This window comes from Thermobia domestica, chromosome 7 (genome assembly GCF_964235325.1).
Source record: "Thermobia domestica chromosome 7, izTheDome1.hap1.1, whole genome shotgun sequence".
Classification (NCBI taxonomy): domain Eukaryota; kingdom Metazoa; phylum Arthropoda; class Insecta; order Zygentoma; family Lepismatidae; genus Thermobia; species Thermobia domestica.
The window spans coordinates 298,132,886-298,154,294 of record NC_137460.1 but is presented as its reverse complement, the minus strand read 5'-3'; the positions used below and the strand labels follow the sequence as shown (position 1 = coordinate 298,154,294).

The 21,409-nt window shown below is 37.0% G+C and overlaps 1 protein-coding gene across 1 annotated transcript in view; it reads right to left on the bottom strand.

Moving 5' to 3' along the window:
- The window catches only part of LOC145691090 (uncharacterized), a 37,730-nt gene extending 22,133 nt beyond the window's left edge, over nt 1–15,597 (bottom strand). Inside the window, exon 1 of the mRNA XM_081766765.1 lies at nt 14,889–15,597. Coding sequence (XP_081622891.1) covers nt 14,889–15,244 — 356 coding nt within the window. The 5' untranslated portion in view covers nt 15,245–15,597. The remainder of the gene's footprint in view (nt 1–14,888) is intronic.
- Between the last annotated feature and the right edge of the window lie 5,812 nt (nt 15,598–21,409).

The window sequence follows — 21,409 nt, the reverse complement described above, 5'->3', positions numbered from 1 at the left end:
GTAGAGAGAATTCATAGGGAGACAAATAGGTTGTTTAAACTGTTGTGTAATTAAGACCATGCTTCTTGGGAGAGATAAATACCACAAATCGTCATTCTGTTGAATTACTCTGTATATAGTGGTATAGGTGTGAGCTCTGCTAGTCTTCATTTAAATGTAAAGCCAAATTATTCTGTACTGAAACATTATGGAATAGTAACAAACGAAAGCTATGACGAAAATGAACCTGTAAATAGGGAAATTAAACTCAGTAATCTCATAATGGCTGACTATCGTAGGAATGAAAAAGTTAGAAAAAGAAACGAGAAATATAAAGCATCCCAGGAAGGAAAATATAAAATAAAAGAAAATGATTTGGTATTTTTATTGCAATCACATTTGAATTCAGCTGTAGACAAAAAGATTAGTAAGTTCTTCATGCTCGATAAACGTCCTCTGTTTTGCAAAAGTAAGATTTCAGATAAAGTATTTGAACTTGTAGATCGTTTAACTGGAGAATGTAGACCCTTGTGGTGTACATTCCATTGATCGTATGAGAGTGCGGAGACCCACTCAAAAAATTAGAAATAACTGGTTAGAATTACCTAAGAAACATATTCATGAGAAGGAATTCGATTCTGTAAAACAAAGCAGCGAAAAAGTTGATTCTTGTGAACCTGAAACTTTGGTAAATGTGACCTTCTCAAATGTAACCAAATTTAGTTTGTGTTTTCAAAACGAGTGAAAGTAATAAGTTCAATATTCAGTCGTTGTTGAAAGAGTTGTTAAGATGTGACACGTATTTGCAGTATTTAAATGATAAACTAGATTGTCGACGACATACGCTTATATTAACTTTAAATCATTTCTTAAACACGAAGTTAAATAGTCGTGTAAAAAAAAAGTCACGAACATGATTCTACGTTAAGTATTAAAGTGTATGAAAGTATTGTTGAATAATATTATTATATAAAAGAAATATGAGCTGAAATCTTTCGTTTACGTGAGTGGCCATATTCTCTCGCTGAGGTTTTTCCGACAAGTTGTTGCAACTGGTAGTAATATTTTAAACCACCCTCAGTATTAGGTGGGTCGCCTAGCGTTTATGTACTGTTATTAATGTAAACGATAATATACTCTAATTTTATTAGTATGAAAGTAAGCTTTTGTGTGTCAGTGGAATTCTGTTACACGAGTATTGAATTGTGAATGGCAACTCTCCCCCTCATTTTGTTTTTAACCTTAGGGTTCATTTTCTATGTTGTTTATATACTCCTACCTCACTAGATGGTCTTGTTGTCATTCCAAAGTGGTAGGAAGAAAGTTTGAATGTATGATGGGGAAGGGAGTCTTATAAATTTAAGTGGATAGGCGCTGATTAGCGTAAAAGCGTGGCAGACTTACTTCTATCCGGCCCCACTCTTATCGTAACAGTACGAAAGAGTGGTAATACACCTATTTCATGTAATTATTATATTTAAATAATGTGTAATCCTTGTATTTTTGTGTAACAATTTTGTTTTATGTAACTTCGTTGGAATGATCTAGAAGATTAAGAATGTTTCGTCATCTATATGCAACTTTAAGTATAATATGTGTAAAGTAAGTGTTATTTCCTCTTGTGGAATATTGAAACGTATAGTTCTAATTAACGTGTGTTTTATCCAATTGCCCAATAAACCCAATAATTCGAAATGTTTATTTTTTTGTTATCACATTTTCTAGTTTTTGCATTTATTGATGGAAAATTACTATGATTATATTTTATTTCCGTAGATTGTGTATTTCATAATAGTAAAATAGATAGTTAATTTCATTTACAGAAATGTTCAAACGTATTCACGAAATTTAATTAAGGAAATTGAAAATTTTCCTGTGTAAAAAAAAAAATAATAATAAATAAATAAAAATAAAAGTTGTGATATTGTAAAATAAGTAATGTTAATACTTTATGCTTAAATAATGCCATATTTCTATATAATGCTTATGTAACTAGTGATAGTAAGAGTGCATATAGCAATATTGTAAGCCAAGTTTTAAAAGCATATCATGAGATTCATTTGTATATTAAAATATAAGTCATGCACATGTAATTGTTTAATTTAGTAACAGTGCCAAAAAAAAAGAACTTTGTATACAAAAGCCCCATAAATTTTATATATGTGTATAAATGCCCTACGAGTTCGTTATTTTTCCGCGCAAAAATAAGACATTTTCATTTGATGAAATGTTCGCCCAGCGAAAGTTCTTACAGAATTCCCAGTGAACTTGTGTCCTGATTGACATTGGAACAATTTTTACTACTTAAGTAAAAACAAAGTGCACGGTTCTTGAATATTTACCATTGTTCAATGATGCACGTACATTCCTTTCGGCCGCCAATGTAACTACTCCAAATTTTTGCATTTTTTTATGCCTTAATGCAAATTCTGCGTTACAGTACTTCTGTGATGTACATTTGGATTCGTACAGTTCGTCTTGTGTATGCCTTCCACTAATTGTGCTGCCAACTAGTAGTACTCAAAGAATATAGGATAGAAGAAAAGGATGAGGAAAGTTAAGAGAAATCTGTTTGGAACAACTAAGAATTTCTGTCGATGGCTTGATGCGTAAGATGAATCAGCAAAAATTTGTTGAATATAACTAAGTCTCGATACCATGCGTCTATTCTAAATGTGAACTACGTAATATCGTTAAAAAGTTAAAGTTATATTTAATATTTTACAAGTCATTTGCAAAAATGATTAATAATTTATTAGTATATTTTGCAACTGCTTTATCAGCTATTACTAAAGTAAATTTGTACCACAACGCACTTCGTGATAGAAAGTGGTGGAGGACGAGATAATTTTTGGTGAACAAAGCATTTGGCGGGTGAACTAGGTTAACAAAATGTGTATGATAGACAAATCCCCGTCAAAGTCACTGAATTATTCGAATTTCTACGACCTGATTGTGAAATAACACTATTATTATGTTTCTTCGAACTAATCACTTTATAAGTCGTCAGATGTGACGTAAAGAACAATTATTGTGAGAAGATTTATTGGTTTTAGAAAATGAAAGGACTCATACCATGTGATCACGAACGTTCGCATCCTTCGTCGGACTAAGACTTTGTTCTTGCAAGAAACTTCGAAGTATTTCTACGAACCGATTATAATATTGGGGCAAGGTTATTTTGTGAATTTATATAGAGTTACAGGTACATTTAACTATTCTTAATAAATGGCACTGAAAGCATTTATGTTTATTTGTTCCTTTTCCAGGAAGCATGACTAAGGTAAAACGAGACTGTAATATTTCATGTAACTGAGTTGTGAAAGTGGGTGATGCTATCTCCTATTTTCTTTATTACTTCTTAGGTCTTCTCACAGGTGAAACCCTCCGAATCTGGACCCTTACGGTAAAGTAGACTGCGCTTTCCTGGATCGTTGGACGATTGACGCAGAGACGAACCTTCTTAGCCTATTACTAATATAGTGCAAAGCTGTATTACTTGAAGGTGAAGAATTATGCTTACTCTGCGGGAACCGTCTAATGATGGGATATGCCGGGACGCGCAAAGCTGTTCTGTAATATATGTGACATGACTTAAAATTTCCTAGGATCTTAAAGAAAGAATGGACCTAGATATGAATCACAAAGTATTTTTCTACTTTTTATTTATTTGAGACGTGTTTCCAAACTGTTGGTATTATTGATGCCATTTTCAATTTCAAAGTGGTAATTATTTAAAATTTGTTATATATATATATATACAGACTGTTCCATAATTCGTGTTATTTTCTACAGCGCTGGGAGAAGATGAAGTTTATACACTATTAATGTAAAATTTGGCACTCTTATTGAGAAATATCTGAATTTTTCGAATTTCTAAAGAAAATAGGAGAAAATTGCTGTTTAGCCCCCCTTTTAGGGGTGTAAACACGAAAGTTCATTTTCCTTATGGGAGATTCAATGTTAAATTTTAGAAGCAGTTTTCTCCAATAATTATTCGTGAAGATTTTGGAGCAAATGAGTTGTGTTTGTTACAAAATGCGAAACACTCATTCACAAAGCTAGTAAAGCCGCCTCAAACATTATTTTGCGAAGGTCCCCTTTTGGGGGGCAAGGGGCGTAAAAAGGTGGTGGGTGATATGTTACCAAAATCCCAAAGTTTATTTTCGGAATGCCAGTAAGCGTGAGATTAATCACAAACGTCACAGAATTAATGCTCCAATGTCCTTACATATAAGAGTGACTGATAATGGGGCTACAGCCCCCTTTCAAAAATAAAAAAAATCACCACAAATATCCTTAATAGGTACATACGAGAAGAAGGTATTTTTTTAATTAATGTAAAATTAGGCGTCATTGTATCAAAAGAGTATGCGTTTTTCAAATCTGGAATGTTATTTTGATAACGCACCGCCTTGGGAGGCACAGGGGACGAAGCATTCGATGATGGATCTTTATAAAAATTCAAAATTTAGTTCCGGAAATGCCAGTGAGCGTCAGATTTTTCACTACTGTCACAGAATTAATATTCTAATGCCCCTTGCATGTGCCAGTGACTTACATGGGGCTATAGCCCCCTTTCAAAAATAAAAGAAATCACCATAAATATCCTTAGTAGAGACATACGAGAAGAAGTTTTTTTTTAAATTAATGTAACATTAGGCGTCATTGTATCAAAAGAGTATACGTTTTTCAAATCTGGAATGTTATTTTAATAACGCACCGCCTTAGGGGGGCGCAGGGGGCGAAACATATAATGATGGATGTTTATAAAAATTCCAAATTTTATTCTGGAAGTGTGAATGAGTATTAGATTAATCACAAATGACACAGAATTAATATTCCGATGCTCCTTGCATGTGCCAGTGATTGATGTAGTGCTACAGTCACCTTCCACAAATCACCAAAAATCACGATAAATATCCTTAACAGGGACATACCAGAAGAAGCTTTTTTTCTATTGGTCGATTAATGTGAAATTTGGCGTTATTGTGATAAAAAGTTATGTATTTTCCAAATCTGAAATGTTATTTTGGTAACAGGGGACAAAGGGCGCGGTTGGTAATTTTTGGCTTTGGAGGGCACAGGAGCCGAAGTATAAAAAATCCAAATTTTATTTTGGTAGTGCCAATGAGCATGAAATTAATTGCAAGGCGCACAGAATTAATGCTATTTCCATGTAAAATCCGCAGCAAAGAACCTGCAACATGAGCATGTCAGTTTATTGTTAAACTACGACTAACAGCACAGGGAATCAACATAACGTCTAAGTGGCATGAATCACACCAGGAGAAACCTCGGCGTCCTCCTCTGCACAAATATTTTGGAGCAAAAGACTTCGTCGTTTCACAATAAACATATATGCTCATGTTGCAGGTTTTTTGCTGCGGACTGTACCAGTGATTGATATTAGGCTACAATCCCCCTTTCATAAAACAATGGAAATTCATGATGAATGTCCTTATACGCAAGGACCTGCTGGCAGAAGGTAAATATTTTTCATTATTAAAGTGAAATTTGGCATTATTGCGAAAAATGTTTGTTTAGAAAAAGAGCTAAAGCGACAATATGATAATGGTCATGTGTTGATCTCTTTTAGTGGCGTCAACTCAAAATTTGATTGGCCTAACTGGAGTTTCAATGTAAAATGCGGAAAGCAGTTTGCTCTATATTTATACGAATTTTGCTGTAAATTAGCAGTTTTAGGTAGAAAATACGATACCTTTCCTCTTCTTCCTCCCCTTTCATCTATGATGGTACATGCGTTTCTAGTTTTATTACGCCAAACCTCCCAATTGGGGAAGATAGGCAGTAAGAAAAATTCAAACTTTTCGTTATTTCCCGTGAGCGTCAAAATATTTGGAAATATACCAAAATTAATGCTTAGAAGCTACCTCCATGTGTCAGCGACCACTTTAGTGATTCAATTGCCCCTTCCCGGTCCCAAAATCATTTAAAGAACCACACCACTTTGTTTTATTATCTTCCATGCTTCTCTCTGGCCTATTCAGAATGCATGCTAAGAGATGTGTGTTTAAGAAGCACTGGAACACGTCCGAATCATTTGTTGGCGTCCCACTGTAAGCTGATTTTAAGCAATGTCAACAAACTTTTGTTTATAAAACACCCTCTAATTCCTGACTCAACTTCTTGTTCATGTGTGCTGACAACAGTTTCAGACTTTTTCTTATCGCAATACACCAACGATTTACGAGTTAACGTGTTGACAGTTCAATAGGATTTCGTGTCTGTAATCAACACCTGGGTTAGATTGACTTCTTCGGAAATGGACATTACATAGTAGGTGAATCTCGGGGATAGACTGACTTTATCATTTGATAGTTACTTGTCGTTTCCAGTATACTTTAAGAGTGCATTCATACTGTAGTGTCCTTCGATCATGCAGTCTTTAACTCAGGATCACCGTGCTAATGTAATTGAATGGTACATTTTATCAGAAAAATCTGCAAGAGCAACAAGATCCCGTATAGTTAAAGAACTCGGATTAAAAGTACAAGATATGCAAATTCACCGTTTGTACAAACAGTTCCGCAGCAATTGTTTTCACACTGCCCATCTTGCATCTAGAAAAAGTGCAGGAAGATCTCCAAGTGTATCTACAGAAGAAACAAAAAGACAGGTGTTGTTATCTGTTACTAGTTCACCGCGGAAATCCCTTGCTCGTCGAAGCTTAGGCTTAAATATTAAGAAAACTACGCTACAAAGAATTTTAAGAAACTTGAAGGTAAAACCATACAAGGTCCGAATGGTTTCTGAATTATGTGCAAGTGATTATGGTGATCGTGTTTATTTCTGTAACTGGTTTATCGAGAAGTTAAATGAAAACCCTATGTTCTTATTTCAAGTGATGTTTTCCGATGAAGCAAAATTCTTCTTAAATGGTTCTGTGTCCTCATCACATGCAAGATATTGGTCATCGATACAACCGAACGTGAGATCAGAAGTGTCAATGGACAAACGAGGAATAATGGTTTGGTGTGGTATAACTGCGACTGAGGTGATAGGACCTTTCTTTTTTGATGAAAATGTAACAACGTCATCATACCAAAAGCTACTAAGAGAAAAAGTATTTGCTGAACTTGATCGTTTAAATTTAGGTCAAAGTGATGAATTATGGTTTATGCAAGATGGAGCGCCAGCGCATCGCTCAAATACGACTATAAATCTTTTGAGAGAGAAATTTGGGGAACGGATTATTTCTATGGGGTCAAGTGTCGAATGGCCACCAAGAAGTCCGGATCTTACACCATGCGATTTTTTCTTGTGGGGATTCCTAAAACAAATTGTCTACCAAAAATCATGTAACAGTGTAGAGGACTTGAAACAGAGGATTGTCTACAGTATAGAGATGATCACTCCAGATATGTTGGAGAAGGTGTTCACACTATCTTTAGTAAATCGCATTAATTTATGTCTTGCTCGTTCAGGAGGGCATGCCGAATAAAAGTAAGTTGATTTTATGGGTTTTACACTTAGGTTAATGATCTTTTTAAACAATTAGTGATAGTAGAGCCAAAAAGAGTTGTTTTCAACAAAGAATAATTTCCAGCAACTGATTCTTATTCCTCGGGAAACATTTGTTTCTATTACCACCGTGTGTCCGTGTGTATTATGTCTGCAGTACATACGAGTAAGTTGTTATAGGAAAGTTGGATAATACGGTTATTGTGTAAGAAGTAATGAAAATACATGCTTTTTCTTTAATTTTTAAGATCTTACTTTTCTTTTCTTTTTTTTTTTTGTTTGTTTGTTTCTGCTACGTTTTCCAATGTCATTTTGTGTTCTATTTCGAGATGGTTCTGCTTAAGTGTGTAGAAAATACGTAGGTAATTTGTGTGTGAGATTTTCTGCTATAAAAAGAGCCCTAATTGATTTTTAAAAATATAAAATTCTTTGATTATATTCCAGTGACAACATAACAACAAAGCTATATGCATAATCCGTTACACTGACAGAAGTTATTCATTTACAGTAATTTCCAGGTTTATTGTATTTTTTTTTTTTTTTTGGTTTTGCAATAATGACAACTTACATATTAATTATGACATATTTATTGTGAATTTTTGTGATTTTTGGAAGGGGGCTGTAGCCCATATAAGTCACTGGAAATGCAAAGAGCATCGGAATATTAATTCTGTGACATTTGTGACTAATCACACGCTCATTAGCATTTTCAAAATAAAATTTGGAATTTTCATAAAGATCCACAATCTTATGCTACGCCCCCTTTGCCGCTAAAGGTGGTGCGTTGTCAAAATTATACCGAATTAAAAAAAAACACCAGCGCCAAATTTCACATTACTTGACTTTAAAAAATAGCTTCTTCCGGTGTGTTCCTGTTAAGGATATTTATCGTGATTTGTTGAAGGGGGCTGTAGCCCCACATCAATCACTGGCACATGCAAGGAGCATCGGAATCTTAATTCTGTGTCATTTGTGATTAATCTGATACTCATTCACACTTCCAGAATAAAATTTAGATTTTTTAAAATAAAGAATCAAATGCTTATTCTGCGCGTTCTGTGCCCTTCTTATCCGGTGTCACCAAAATAACATTCTATATTTAAAAAACGCGTACTTTTTTTTACTAACATAACAAATTATTTTACATTAATTTGACAAGAAATAATGGTTTCTCGGATGTCCCTGATAAAATATTAATGTCTAATTTTTTATGTGATTTTTTGGAAGGGGGCTGTAGCCCCATATCAATTACTGGCACATGCAAAAAACATCGGATTATTAATTCTGCAAAATTTATGATTAATCTGATGCTCACTGGCATTTCCAGAATAAAATTTGGAATTTTTATAAACATCCATCATTTTTGTTTCGCCCCCTGTGCCCCCTAAGGCGGTGCGGTACCAAAGTAGCATCCCATATTAAAAGACACATACCTCTTTTGCACAATAACACCAAATTTAACTTAATTGATTTTTTTTTTTAAATAGTTTCTTGTGATATGTTCCTGCTAAGGATATTTATGGTGAATTTTTAATATGATTTTTGGAAAGGAGGCTGTAGCCCCATATCAGTCACTGACACGTGCAAGAAGCATTAGAATATTAATTCTGTGATAGTGGTGAAAAATCTGACGCTCACTGGCATTTCCGGAACAAAATTTTGAATTTTTATAAAGATCCATCATCAAGTACTTCGCCCCCTGTGCCCCCTAAGGCGGTGCGTTATCAAAATAACATTCCAGATTTGAAAAACGCATACTCTTTTGATACAATGACGCCTAATTTTACATTAATTAAAAAAATACCTTCTTCTCGTATGTCCCTACTAAGGATATTTATGGTGATTTTTTTATTTTTGAAAGGGGGCTAGAGCCCCATATAAGTCACTGGCACATGCAAGGAGCATTAGAATATTAATTCTGTGACAGTGGTGAAAAATCTGACGCTCACTGGCATTTCCGGAACTAAATTTTGAATTTTTATAAAGATCCATCATCGAATGCTTCGCCCCCTGTGCCCCCCAAGGCGGTGCGTTATCAAAATAACATTCCAGATTTGAAAAACGCATACTCTTTTGATACAATGACGCCTAATTTTACATTAATTAAAAAAATACCTTCTTCTCGTATGTACCTATTAAGGATATTTGTGGTGATTTTTTTTATTTTTGAAAGGGGGCTGTAGCCCCATTATCAGTCACTCTTATATGTAAGGACATTGGAGCATTAATTCTGTGACGTTTGTGATTAATCTCACGCTTACTGGCATTCCGAAAATAAACTTTGGGATTTTGGTAACATATCACCCACCACCTTTTTACGCCCCTTGCCCCCCAAAAGGGGACCTTCGCAAAATAATGTTTGAGGCGGCTTTACTAGCTTTGTGAATGAGTGTTTCGCATTTTGTAACAAACACAACTCATTTGCTCCAAAATCTTCACGAATAATTATTGGAGAAAACTGCTTCTAAAATTTAACATTGAATCTCCCATAAGGAAAATGAACTTTCGTGTTTACACCCCTAAAAGGGGGGCTAAACAGCAATTTTCTCCTATTTTCTTTAGAAATTCGAAAAATTCAGATATTTCTCAATAAGAGTGCCAAATTTTACATTAATAGTGTATAAACTTCATCTTCTCCCAGCGCTGTAGAAAATAACACGAATTATGGAACAGTCTGTATATTTATACATCAGTGGGACTATAATGTATTTTTCCATGTTACACAATTATATTTTTCATTTATATTCCCTGTACGCTATGTTCATAAAGTCATTTATAATAAGTTCATTTTATACAAATTTAGGTAAATATTTTGGTTATAATAGTGTACGAACTTTTATTTTACCCTGTATTTTAAAACTAGGTTTAGGGAAAATGAATGCTTATAAAAATATGTTGAAGTAAAGAACTGATGAGAATAAATACCAGGAGCAACCGGTATATTGCCATTCCTAATCATAATTATAATAATAACTATTATTATAAAAATTGAGCAAAATAAATACCAATGAGCAGCACTAACTGCACCTGACGACTATGGATTTCGATACTGATACCGGCCCTATTTGATTATTTTCCCATCTCTACTGTTCCTAATATTTTGGGGTCTTTCACATCTATACCACTCTTCTTCATACCGTTAAACTTATTTGTATGTTAACTTGCAGACGAACCAAGCATCACCCTTCTAACGTGACGAGAGAGAGAGAGAGAATTTTTAACACCTTAACACTTCCTTTTCCCCACTTCAGGTAAACCAAATAATGATATATAGCCTACGGTTTCTTCAAAACTATGATGTGTTGAATAAAATTACTTTACGATGTCAATTTGTATGCAAGATCAACCAATGAACAGACATTAACTGTTCGAGATTTACTGTAAAATTTACAGAACAAATTCGTAATTGCATTTTAAATAATACCGTAGTGTGCATGTTATGCACGGATTGGCACATAAAGTAGCTAGTAACCAATAAAAGCAAAATCAAGTGTCAAAATTCAACGTGCTAAATCACGACATGGAACTGGAAAAATGTTTGAGAGTTAAGAAATTTACGTTCTTATTGTATTACTTTAGAACACAAATATGCAAGCAATGAAAGCATTTCACAATGTTACCAATAATAGATTTAGAAACGTGCAAATACATATTCAATACGTAAGATATGTAAGTTTATGCTATATACGGTGTCTGAGGCTATCCTCGTTTACGTGTATACTTATCTTCGGTGACCCATCTCATCCTAACCGACCAATCCCTTTGCATCTACACAGATCAACATCCTGCGCACTTTCCTAAGTTACATAGGAATCTTGTTCTTTTACCGGGTTCTAGCACATGTTGGTTAGTGTTTATTGTACAATAATTCTTATATCGTGTACGCGCAATAAGCCCATAAAGTGAACCTGTAGGGAGAAATGGAAGTTCCATACCTTAAAAATGATTGCTGAAAATATAAAAATTCGACTTCCTTAAAAAGAAATGGGTACCGGTATGAAATGTACAGTTATGGGCCTCTACATTATGAAATGAGTAGCGGTGTGGACCTCTACAATTAATGAACATCCACTGCTCGTCGGAATTCTCTTTCATCTTGTATTTTGCTAATGTCCCTCCGAAAAAGTGAGGCTAAACTCATTCTAGCTAAATCCTGAGTAAAAGTACAAGCGACCATAATTGTTGTTCAAGTATAACACCTTTCACGTTTAAATTTGGAAAATTTTGGGATAAATTTCATTCTCGCGATCTCTTATTTTACAAAATCCTCTATATAAATTAAACACTATCGTCGAGCACCCATATTATAAACACATACAAGAATTGATGAGAAATGTGTAATCAATAATAAAGTAAACATTATTTCATTAAGATACGAACTCTGTAAGATTTATATGGGTGGTACCGATCTAATTATTATTACTATTAATTGGTATAGCCTACAGCTAGTCTATGTGTGCCCTGCCGTTTCCAAATTGTAGATTATTAATTTATGTGCGAGGTATCTCCCATACATAAATATTTCTCGTGAAGTATTGTTTTCAACACTTTCGATCCGAGGGGGTATTTAAATTATTAAAGCCCTGTGCCCGGCACAAAATAAAGGTTATTTTAAAAAATCATATCTGCCTAAGTTTTTATTCGAAACTTTTGCAACTTTGGGACATGAAAGTAGAGATAGCAATCTATCAGAAGGAAAAGTATCATGTACTTGCAGGTTTTGTGTCCCACGCAGCAACAGGCCCATTTGATAGATATTTTTCCACTTTATCAGACACTGAATGACCACACACATATGTACACTTAAAAGTTTATAAACACTTCTGAACTGTTGAAAGTTTATTCAATATATAAAAATTACATTGTTTTTTACCACCTACATTCAATCATCCCAATATTTGTTTTTTGTGTGAAAAAACTTCAAAGCATCTTCCAATACCAAGCGCAACCTCGCACTTAGGACAGTAAGTTGTGATCTGGTTTCCACCGCTTTCCCTGTACGCAATCTCTCGCGATCTGAACATACTTTACACCTTCGCTGTCCTTTACGGCTTGGATCTGCAGCCTTTGGAGGGAAGTAGTATGGGTAGTGTCCATAGCCTGAAAGTCTACCTGCGGTTGATGCCTGGTATTGCTTCTGGATTTCCAGTCCTACATTTGAGACCAATCCTTTTGTCACATCAATCAAATACTGCCGAAGTGAAATTTTGCTCGTTGCCAGTTTTCTATGTAAAATGTACGAATTTACAATGCTCAAATCAAAGAGGCGAAATAATATTTTTTCCAACATTTTACATATTTCCTTTCAAAGGAGTAATACGACAGCATTTGATCTGACGTATCAACACCTATTTTGTAAGTGTTGTAATCAACTACACCATATGGCTTTACCTTTTGATGCTGTCGTCTTGTGGTGGGCTGCTCTATCATTTGATGGTTTTGAGCAGTTCTAATGATATAAACATCCCGTACATCTCGCCACTTTAAAGCCAGAAGATGGTCCCGCTGCATTACAATTGTTTCTCCTTTCTTCAGTTTTTTAGCAAATGGTGCACGCGTAGTGATGGGCAGTGGGAATATTCCCGGTGGGAAGGAATTTAAAAAATGGGAATATTCCCGGGTTTTTTCCTTGGCCTATAAATTCCCGGGAAGGAATTTATTTCCATTTGTTTACTTTATCTTCCAAACTATAAGAACCATATGACTAATTATTTTATTTTAATATATTATGATTTATTTCTAAGTTTTAAAAAATTTGGAGGTTAAAAAAATTAAAATTATTTGACGGTACTTTATATAACTAATAATATGATTTTTTAAGTTCCATTTCCATTTGCGCCAAAAACTAAGGTAATTGTTTAGTATTGCTGGGCCAAAACTAGCAAAAAATAGGATGATTCACGGAAGAAATGAATTGATAGTGATGTTCAAGTAGTCAAGAAAATATCGAACAAATTTTTTTAGGGCAGTAGGGGATTTATGCAAAACGGAATGGTAAATGGAAGTGATTTATGTGAGAAAACAAAGTGAATTGTTGGTAACGAAGATAGAAAACAACGTGCCATACGTGGCTCTAACCCGCCTTCATTCGCCAACGCTCGCTCTGCAATGCTGTCTGAATTTAATGTTGGTAACGTAGTTTAACTTATGAAACCATAAAACAACCGCATCGGAATATCGCAAAAAAGTAGGTGTCAAAGCTAGCCCCCAATGGTAAAGAACAGCCAAAATTAACAAAGAACTAATTTACAAATGATGAAAATGAACCATTTTGTAAAGTAATTTAGTATTATGTACAAATAGAGATGAAGTACTATTAATAAACCCTAAACCACCATTAGTAATAGACGTCAGTCTGTCTCCTTTCTCTGACTCGAATTTCTGATGAGGTACTCGGACTTCTTTTACATGTGAATTAACGAATGGAATTTCGAGAAATAGGTAGAATGAAAGGTCGTGTATGGCAATGTTACGTGCTAAAATTTAAAGATAAGTAAGTATCTTGCAAATTTTGTGAACATAAATATGTATTCGCAAATGTTGATAAATTTGAGAGACATGTATCTTCTAGCATTTACCCAATCTAATTGGTTTATAACATTTATACTCTTAATGTCCTTATAATATCAGTAATAGAGTCAAGTTCAGCAAATCCACTTACATATAAATTTAAACTGTTACTATACAATTTACTATATAATTTTATCACACATATTTAATTGATAGAACATATTATAAATAAATATACATTTATGCGTACTCTCTAAATATAATAAAGTGTTAATAAAGTAAGATAGTACCCTTCAGAATATATAGATTTTAGAGAATCCTCTGTGAACAACAGTAATAATATGATGTGATATAAAAATTAATTCAACTTTGAAATCATAATATAGTAATAGAATGCAATTTTCTTTCTTATTTAACATAAATTCCCGGATAAATTCCCATTTTGGGAATCTTCCCGGGAATATTCCCGAAAAATATCTTCCCGGGAATTTACCCATCACTATGCACGCGGCATTTCTTTTCTATTGGGTATCACAGTACCCACTGCCATGGTATTATAAGCCCACAAATGATCAATCGCGCTTGCGTGTGGAGCGATAGTGATAACGAATGCTTTATTTCTCTTCCTACGATGAATGAAAGGCATTCTTAGACCAGGGTTCCCAGTGGATTATTCACAAAACACCCAGAATTACTTTCGCTAATGAAACAGCGTACAGAATTATTTTTTTATTTGATATTTTACATTTTAAATGGCAGTGTCGTTCCCGAACGACGCTCGGATTTAACGTAAGTTTACAGCGTGTCGTTCTGGAACTACAATCGGATTGAAAGTGTTAACCTATAAACTTTCCTTACACATGTAACCGTATTACCAACCTGAGCCAATTACTATATGAAAAATTCAACATTACCTTTCTCGCCGAACTGAATTTAAACTTCTTGTTAATTGTTGGGAGTCGTTAGAGTACGACGTGCAAGACTCTTGATCCACTATTTCTTTTAGCGTATCTATATTACTTTTAAATGCAGATTCTTCTTTTACTGCAAATTTTGATTTCACCCTACCAACATCCACATCCAAAGAATACTTAGCACTATCCATGTCCATTGTTTGATCTTCTTCCGTTGTAGATAATATTAGTTCTTTGTTGTCAGTCATCAGTTCGTATGTCCACCCTTTCCCTTCGAGTGGATCTTCCTGAGGTAAGTCATAATCAATTTCTTCTTTGAACATCAATTCCAACTTAACAGGCGCCTCACCAGCCATTATGACATCAAATTTATTAAGAATTTGACACAATTCCAATACTTCCCTTATATTCTATGCAGTCAGTGTTAATGAAATGATTTACAAGAACGTTCACAGAAGCAACTTTATACTTCCAATCAAACATATGATCAGGTTTTAATAAAATTCACAATAATTGATTTATGGAACAATTGGTTCTTCTTCTTCACCAGTTTAATGCACTTGGTAACAAAGCTCATTGGGCAGTTATTGAGTGCATTAAGTGTATAATAAATTAACAAAAGCGAATTAGTAACAAGGGATTTAAAGTATAGAGTAGATAAGTATAACATGAGATGTGTTAGCACCTCTTCTTCTTCTTCTTCTGCGGTTGTTACTTGCCTTTACGAAGATCGCTCTCCCGGCAATTATATTCGGTATGATGAAAAGAAAAAGATGAGGAATTGGGATGAATCTTTAGAGATGCTTATAAGATGCTGAATAACTTAGTTCTTTGTAAATAAAGATAATAAGCAGTAAGAACAGGTGGGGATAAGGTGAAAATGAACGAATCTACATTAAAAGGGCCAGAGCCGTGAAATTTATGAAGAATAGAGAGAAATGGCGTGCGATATTGTTGATAGAGAGGACAAGAGAAAATGAGATGATCGATAGAGCCAGTGTCGAGACCACAATTACAAAGTGGAGTGGTACGTTTTCGGAGAAGATATAAGCGTTGGGGAGTATACAGAATGTGAAGTCTGTTACGGAGCAGAAAATGGAGGTAGGAGGGAGAAAAAGGATGTTGAATAAACCAAGATGGAGAGCGGAGAGAGCAAGGATGGTGCCAGTACCAACGTGCCTTTGTACAGGAGGCATTATAAGCAGTCCAGCGTTGATAATGAAGTGCAATAAGTCGTGGAAAAAGTTCAATAGGCGAGACTGAAAGATCTATGGGAGTGCCATGCAGGGCTCCGAAACGGGCTGCGGCATCGGCAAGAGAATTCCCGAGGATGTTGACATGGCCTTTGGACCAAATTAAGCAAGTAGTATAGTTGAGGGAAGTCCGGCGGTATACAAGAAAACGGATTTCATAAAGAATCCAGGAGGATTTTGAAGTCCAAGGGGAAGATTGTAAGGATTGGAGGAGAGATTTAGAATCAGTGGCGATACAGATAGATGTATACTGATGCTGAAGTGAATGAAGAACAGTCGCAAACAAGGCATAAGCTTCAGTGAGAAAGGTAGAGACATAATGGGGCAGTTGAAAGCTGAAACATTGTTGAAGAGAGGAATCGTAGAAGGCTGATCCCAAATGCACGCCCTGGCCAGAACCATCGCAGTACAAATGAACAGTGTCCTGAGGGAGAGGAGGAATGGATGAGGAAAAGCAATGTTGGTAAGTTTCGGGAGGGAAAAGTTGGTTAGAAGGGTATTGGGGAAAAATTATAGAGAAAGATTGGGAAAGAACTGGATAGTCATGCAAGTAGCAAGGGAGAGTATACATGCGCTGGATGTGTAATAGACGTGGTGCAAGATCTAGATAACTGGAGTATATGAAAGGGAGAGATGCAAGATATGGAGAACGTTTGCGGCCTGTATGAAGGTGTCGAAGCAGAGTGAGTTTAGGGAGGAGAGAGGATCGTGTAAATTGGAAACGTTGAAGACAGAATTTGTCGGAGAGGTGTTTCAGGTGAATTGCTAAAGGTGGAACTCGGGTCTCAGAATAAAGCGCAGTGGCAGCAGTGGTGGTAGGGAGACTAAGAGTACGGCAGAGAGTAGTATATTGAAGGGATTGGAATTTTTGAAAGACTCGAGAAGGAGATTGAGATAGAAAGAAACCACCATACGTTAAAATAGGTAAGTAAACCTGTTTATATAACAGAAGGAGAACACGAAAATCTGTAGACCAAGTAGAAGTAGAAATAGAACGAATTAGACGTAAGAAGGATGATGTTTTTTGATGTAGAAGATGATAATGGGGGGTCCAACGTAAAGAAGAGTCTAAAACGATTCCAAGGTATTTAACTGAAGGACGGCGAGGTGAAAGTAAGGGAGGGTAGGGCGGGAGAGCGTTTGCGAGTAAAGACTAGGAAGGAAGTTTTGTTCCAGTTTATTCGTAAGCCATGTGTAGAACACCAGGTGGAGAAAGTGGTGAGAGCTGAAATGAGTTGAGGTATAGCTAGTTGTGGGGAGGGAGAAGTAATATAGAAGGCTAAATCATCACAATAGGAAAGAACCCGGACAGTGTTACTGGTTTGGCGAAGAATCGGGGCCAGAAAGAGATTGAACAAAAGAGGAGATAATACAGAACCTTGAGGAAGACCTTGGGAAGTGGTGCGACCTTCAGAGAGTTGGGAACCGAGGCGAATATACAAAATACGTTGGACCAGAAGGTTGTAAATGATGCGGAGATATTTCGAAGGTATGCCTTGTTGCCAAAGTATATCTATGAGATCATAAAGGGGAACAGAGTCATAAGCCTGAGAAAGATCAATAAATACGGCAAAAACAAACTGGGTACGGGAAAAAGCAAGCCAAATATCAGAGATAAGAACAGACAGACAGTCTGAAACACTGGAACCTAGTCGACAACCGTATTGTTGTTTGTAAAATAAAAGGTGGTGTTCACAGAACCATTGGAGGCGTTGTTTCAGGAGATGTTCGAAGACCTTTAAAAGACATGAGGAGAGGGCAATAGGTCGATAATGTTCAGCGATACCTGGTTGTTTTGTGGGTTTGAGGATGGGGATAATGACATAATCTTTCCACTGAGGGGGAATTCGTTCAGAAAACCATACAGTATTATATAAGGTGAGTAGGAAGTTCTGGTACAGGGGAGGAAGATGTTGTAGGTGGCGGTAATGTATACCGTCTTTGCCAGATGAGGAGTTGGGTAGGCGGGGTAAGATGAGAGAAAGTTCAGACATAGTGAAAGGAAGATGGATAGGGGTTGATGGTTCTGGAGAATATAGAGGTGAAAGCCAGAGAGGAGGGAAGAGACATGTGGATGGTGCTAACTGGGAATGGAATTGATGAAGCCAGGGAGAGGAAATAGATTCACCAGGGGGAGGACGACATGTCTTGTTACGAAGGGACCGGTAAAATTTCCAAATGGAGGATAAAGAGGAACCATAACGGAGGTTGGAACAAAATTGGCGCCAGGCATTACGACGGGTTTGTTGAAGAATACGGGTCGTAGTGGCTTGGGTTTGTTGATATACCAGGAAATTGGAATAGGAACGAGTGGCGAGGTATGTTTTAAGGGCTTGACGCGGTCGGAAAATCCATTGTTGACATTCCCTAGTCCACCATTTAGGATAAGGAGAATGGACATTAGAGGAACGAATGGAGGGAGACGGATCAGGGTGGGAGTGTGATACTGCTTGAGAAATGCGAGAACAAAAAGCAGTGTGAAGATGGAGAGGATCACTAGACGAGGGAGGGGGAGAGAAATGGGCAAAGCAGGAAGAATAAAGGGACCAATCGAGGTTAGTAGAATATGGGCGACCTATAGAGGAGGAGGATGAAAAGGAAGGAGAAGTAGAGTTATGTAAAATGATGGGAAAGTGATCACTGCCATAGGGATCGGAAGTAACAGTCCATGTAAGGTGACTAGAGTAAGCTGGAGAACAAAAGGTGAGATCAGGTGCGGTAGGAAGTTCACGGGGACGGGGAAGACGCGTAGGAGTACCAGTATTCAGAAGAGTACAGGGTAAGGTGGGAAGTAGACGATACAGGGCAGAGCCAGCGGGGTTGGAAAAAGGAGCTCCCCAGAACGGGTGATTACAATTGACGTCGCCACCCACAATCCAGGGAGGGGTAAGGAAATTAAAAAGATAGAGCCAGAGATAATCAGGAAGGTGAACGTGAGGAGGAATGTAGAGGTTAACCAGGGTGAGAGAGTGAACGGTGACCATTTGACATTGAACTTCTGGGAATTGGATGGGAGGAGGGTGTAGTATGTAAGGTAAAGAATGATGAATGCCGAGAGAGAGTCCCCCTCGACCGTCAGGGCGAACATCATGAAGCCAATGGTAGGAAGGGGTGTTAAAACGGTAGGAATCTGTAAGCCAGGTTTCTTGGAGTAAGAGAAAAGACGGATGAAATAGAGATATGAGGTGATGTAAGGCATACATTTTACTGCGAGAACTCCTCATGTTCCATTGTAAGAGAGTAGAAAAGCAGGAACCAGATGATTTTATAGTGAATGTGATTGTAATAGCTTGAGTATGGTGATGCAAGATTTATAGTCGGGAGGAGAAAATTTATGTTGCGATTTTTCTCAAATAGAAAGGATGAACGAAACAGCGGAGGAAAAAGAAGGTATAGGATCTGCCGCATTTGACGGTTTCTGAAAAGCTGTTACAGTGCTGGGAATGGGAGAAAATGCTAAAGGGGATCGGTCAGTTGGAAGAGGTGGGGGACGGGCAGAAAAGGAAGGCGAAGAGTGAGGACTGAGAGAGCGCTTTTTTCTAACACCGGAAGGAGAGGAAGGAGAATGAGAAGTGGAAGGCCGAGAAGTAACAGCTGAATATGAAAAGGAAGCGGAGGTAGGGATAGAGGACGGAGTAAAGCTAGAATTGGCAAGAGAGGACGAAGTAGAATGGGGAAGTGGATCTCCCTTTAAGGAGCGCTGTGCAGGGGTCGTGGTTAAATAGCGTCGTTTGGCATCGGTGTAGGATAGATGTTCTGTAGCCATCAGAGTGTTAATTTGAAGTTGTATAAGGCGTTCAGGACACTGAGGGAAGGTAGCCACGTGGTCACCAGCACAATGCTTACATTTGGGAGGTGCAGAGCAGGAGGAAGAGGGGTGGTCGGGTAGGCCGCACCTAACACAAGATTGTTTACCACGACAGGCCTGCTTAAAATGGCCGTAAAAAAGACAGTTAGTACATTGCTTGAGTCTCGGAATATATGTTTCGACGGGAAGGTGAAAATAGAAAAGGTTGCAATGGGAGGGGAGAGTGTTGGCATCAAAAGTGACTACGATTGTGCCGGTGGGGATGGAAGAATCCGTAACAGAAGGTGGAGAATCGGAGGTTGGAGGTAAAGAAGAGTCAGAGGTAGGGGGAACTGTAGAAACATCAGATGAAGAACGTTTACGAAACATACGGCGAACATGTAAGATTGGAGCGCTACTGCGTAACGCAGTGATGAGTTCCTCGTCCGTTAAGGACGGATCGACTCCTCGTAAGATACCCTGACATGAAACGGCGTAATTCGGAATATAAGCACGCCAATTATGTGCCGCTAATAAAGGATGTTGTAGGAAATCGTTGGCTGCTTTGCCAGTTCGAAAAAAGACCTTTAAACCCTGGGGGCCAAGAGTGCGAATATCTGTGACATCTGTAAGATTGTTATTATATAAGAGTCGACCTAACTTCATAGGATGTTGTTTGCCCAAGGCAGACGTGGAGGACACGTGGACGACATAAGGTCCTAGATGGTGATTTTTATAACTGTTGTTGGTAGTGTGTGCATAGGGCACAGTTGTGACATGAGAAGTAGAATTAGTAGATGATGAAGTATCCATCTTAGTTGATTGGAGCACATGTCCGTCAGAGGAGGCTGCCATATTTGGCAGCGACGAAAGTGAAAAAAAAATTTTAAAAAAATAAAAAACCTTGCACTAATGCACCACACACGTAGTAAATAAAAGGAAGAGAACACAAGTCAAATACACTAGAATGCGAGAACAACGAAACTAAAGAGCACTCAAAATCGGCTGTAGACCTAGCACAGAAGTCGTTAGCACCTCCCATACTGTGACACGAATCAGAACACGTTTCATCCAGCGTTGCCAGACTTACAGCTCGGAACTATTTCAAAACCTGATCGAAATTATGCTAGATTCGGTGAAATTATGCTAGACTCTCATAATTACTAATTCAAGCGTCCTTAAAAAAAACAATATTTTAATTTATAAATAACAACTCAGGATGTAGGTAAGCCTTTCTATTTTTTTGTTCCTTTTTTGTTTCTACTAATATAATTCAAACTAGGATGGCCAAAAATTTTCGGATCCGGATATCCCGGATCCAGTGAGATACGGATCCGGATACGGATCTTGCCGGATCCGGACCTAGATCCGGGTCTCGGATCCGAATCTCAGATCCGGATCTCGGATGCGAACCTCAGATCCGGATCCGAAATTCGGATCTCGGATCTGGGTCCGGATCTCAGATCTGGATCCGAAATTCG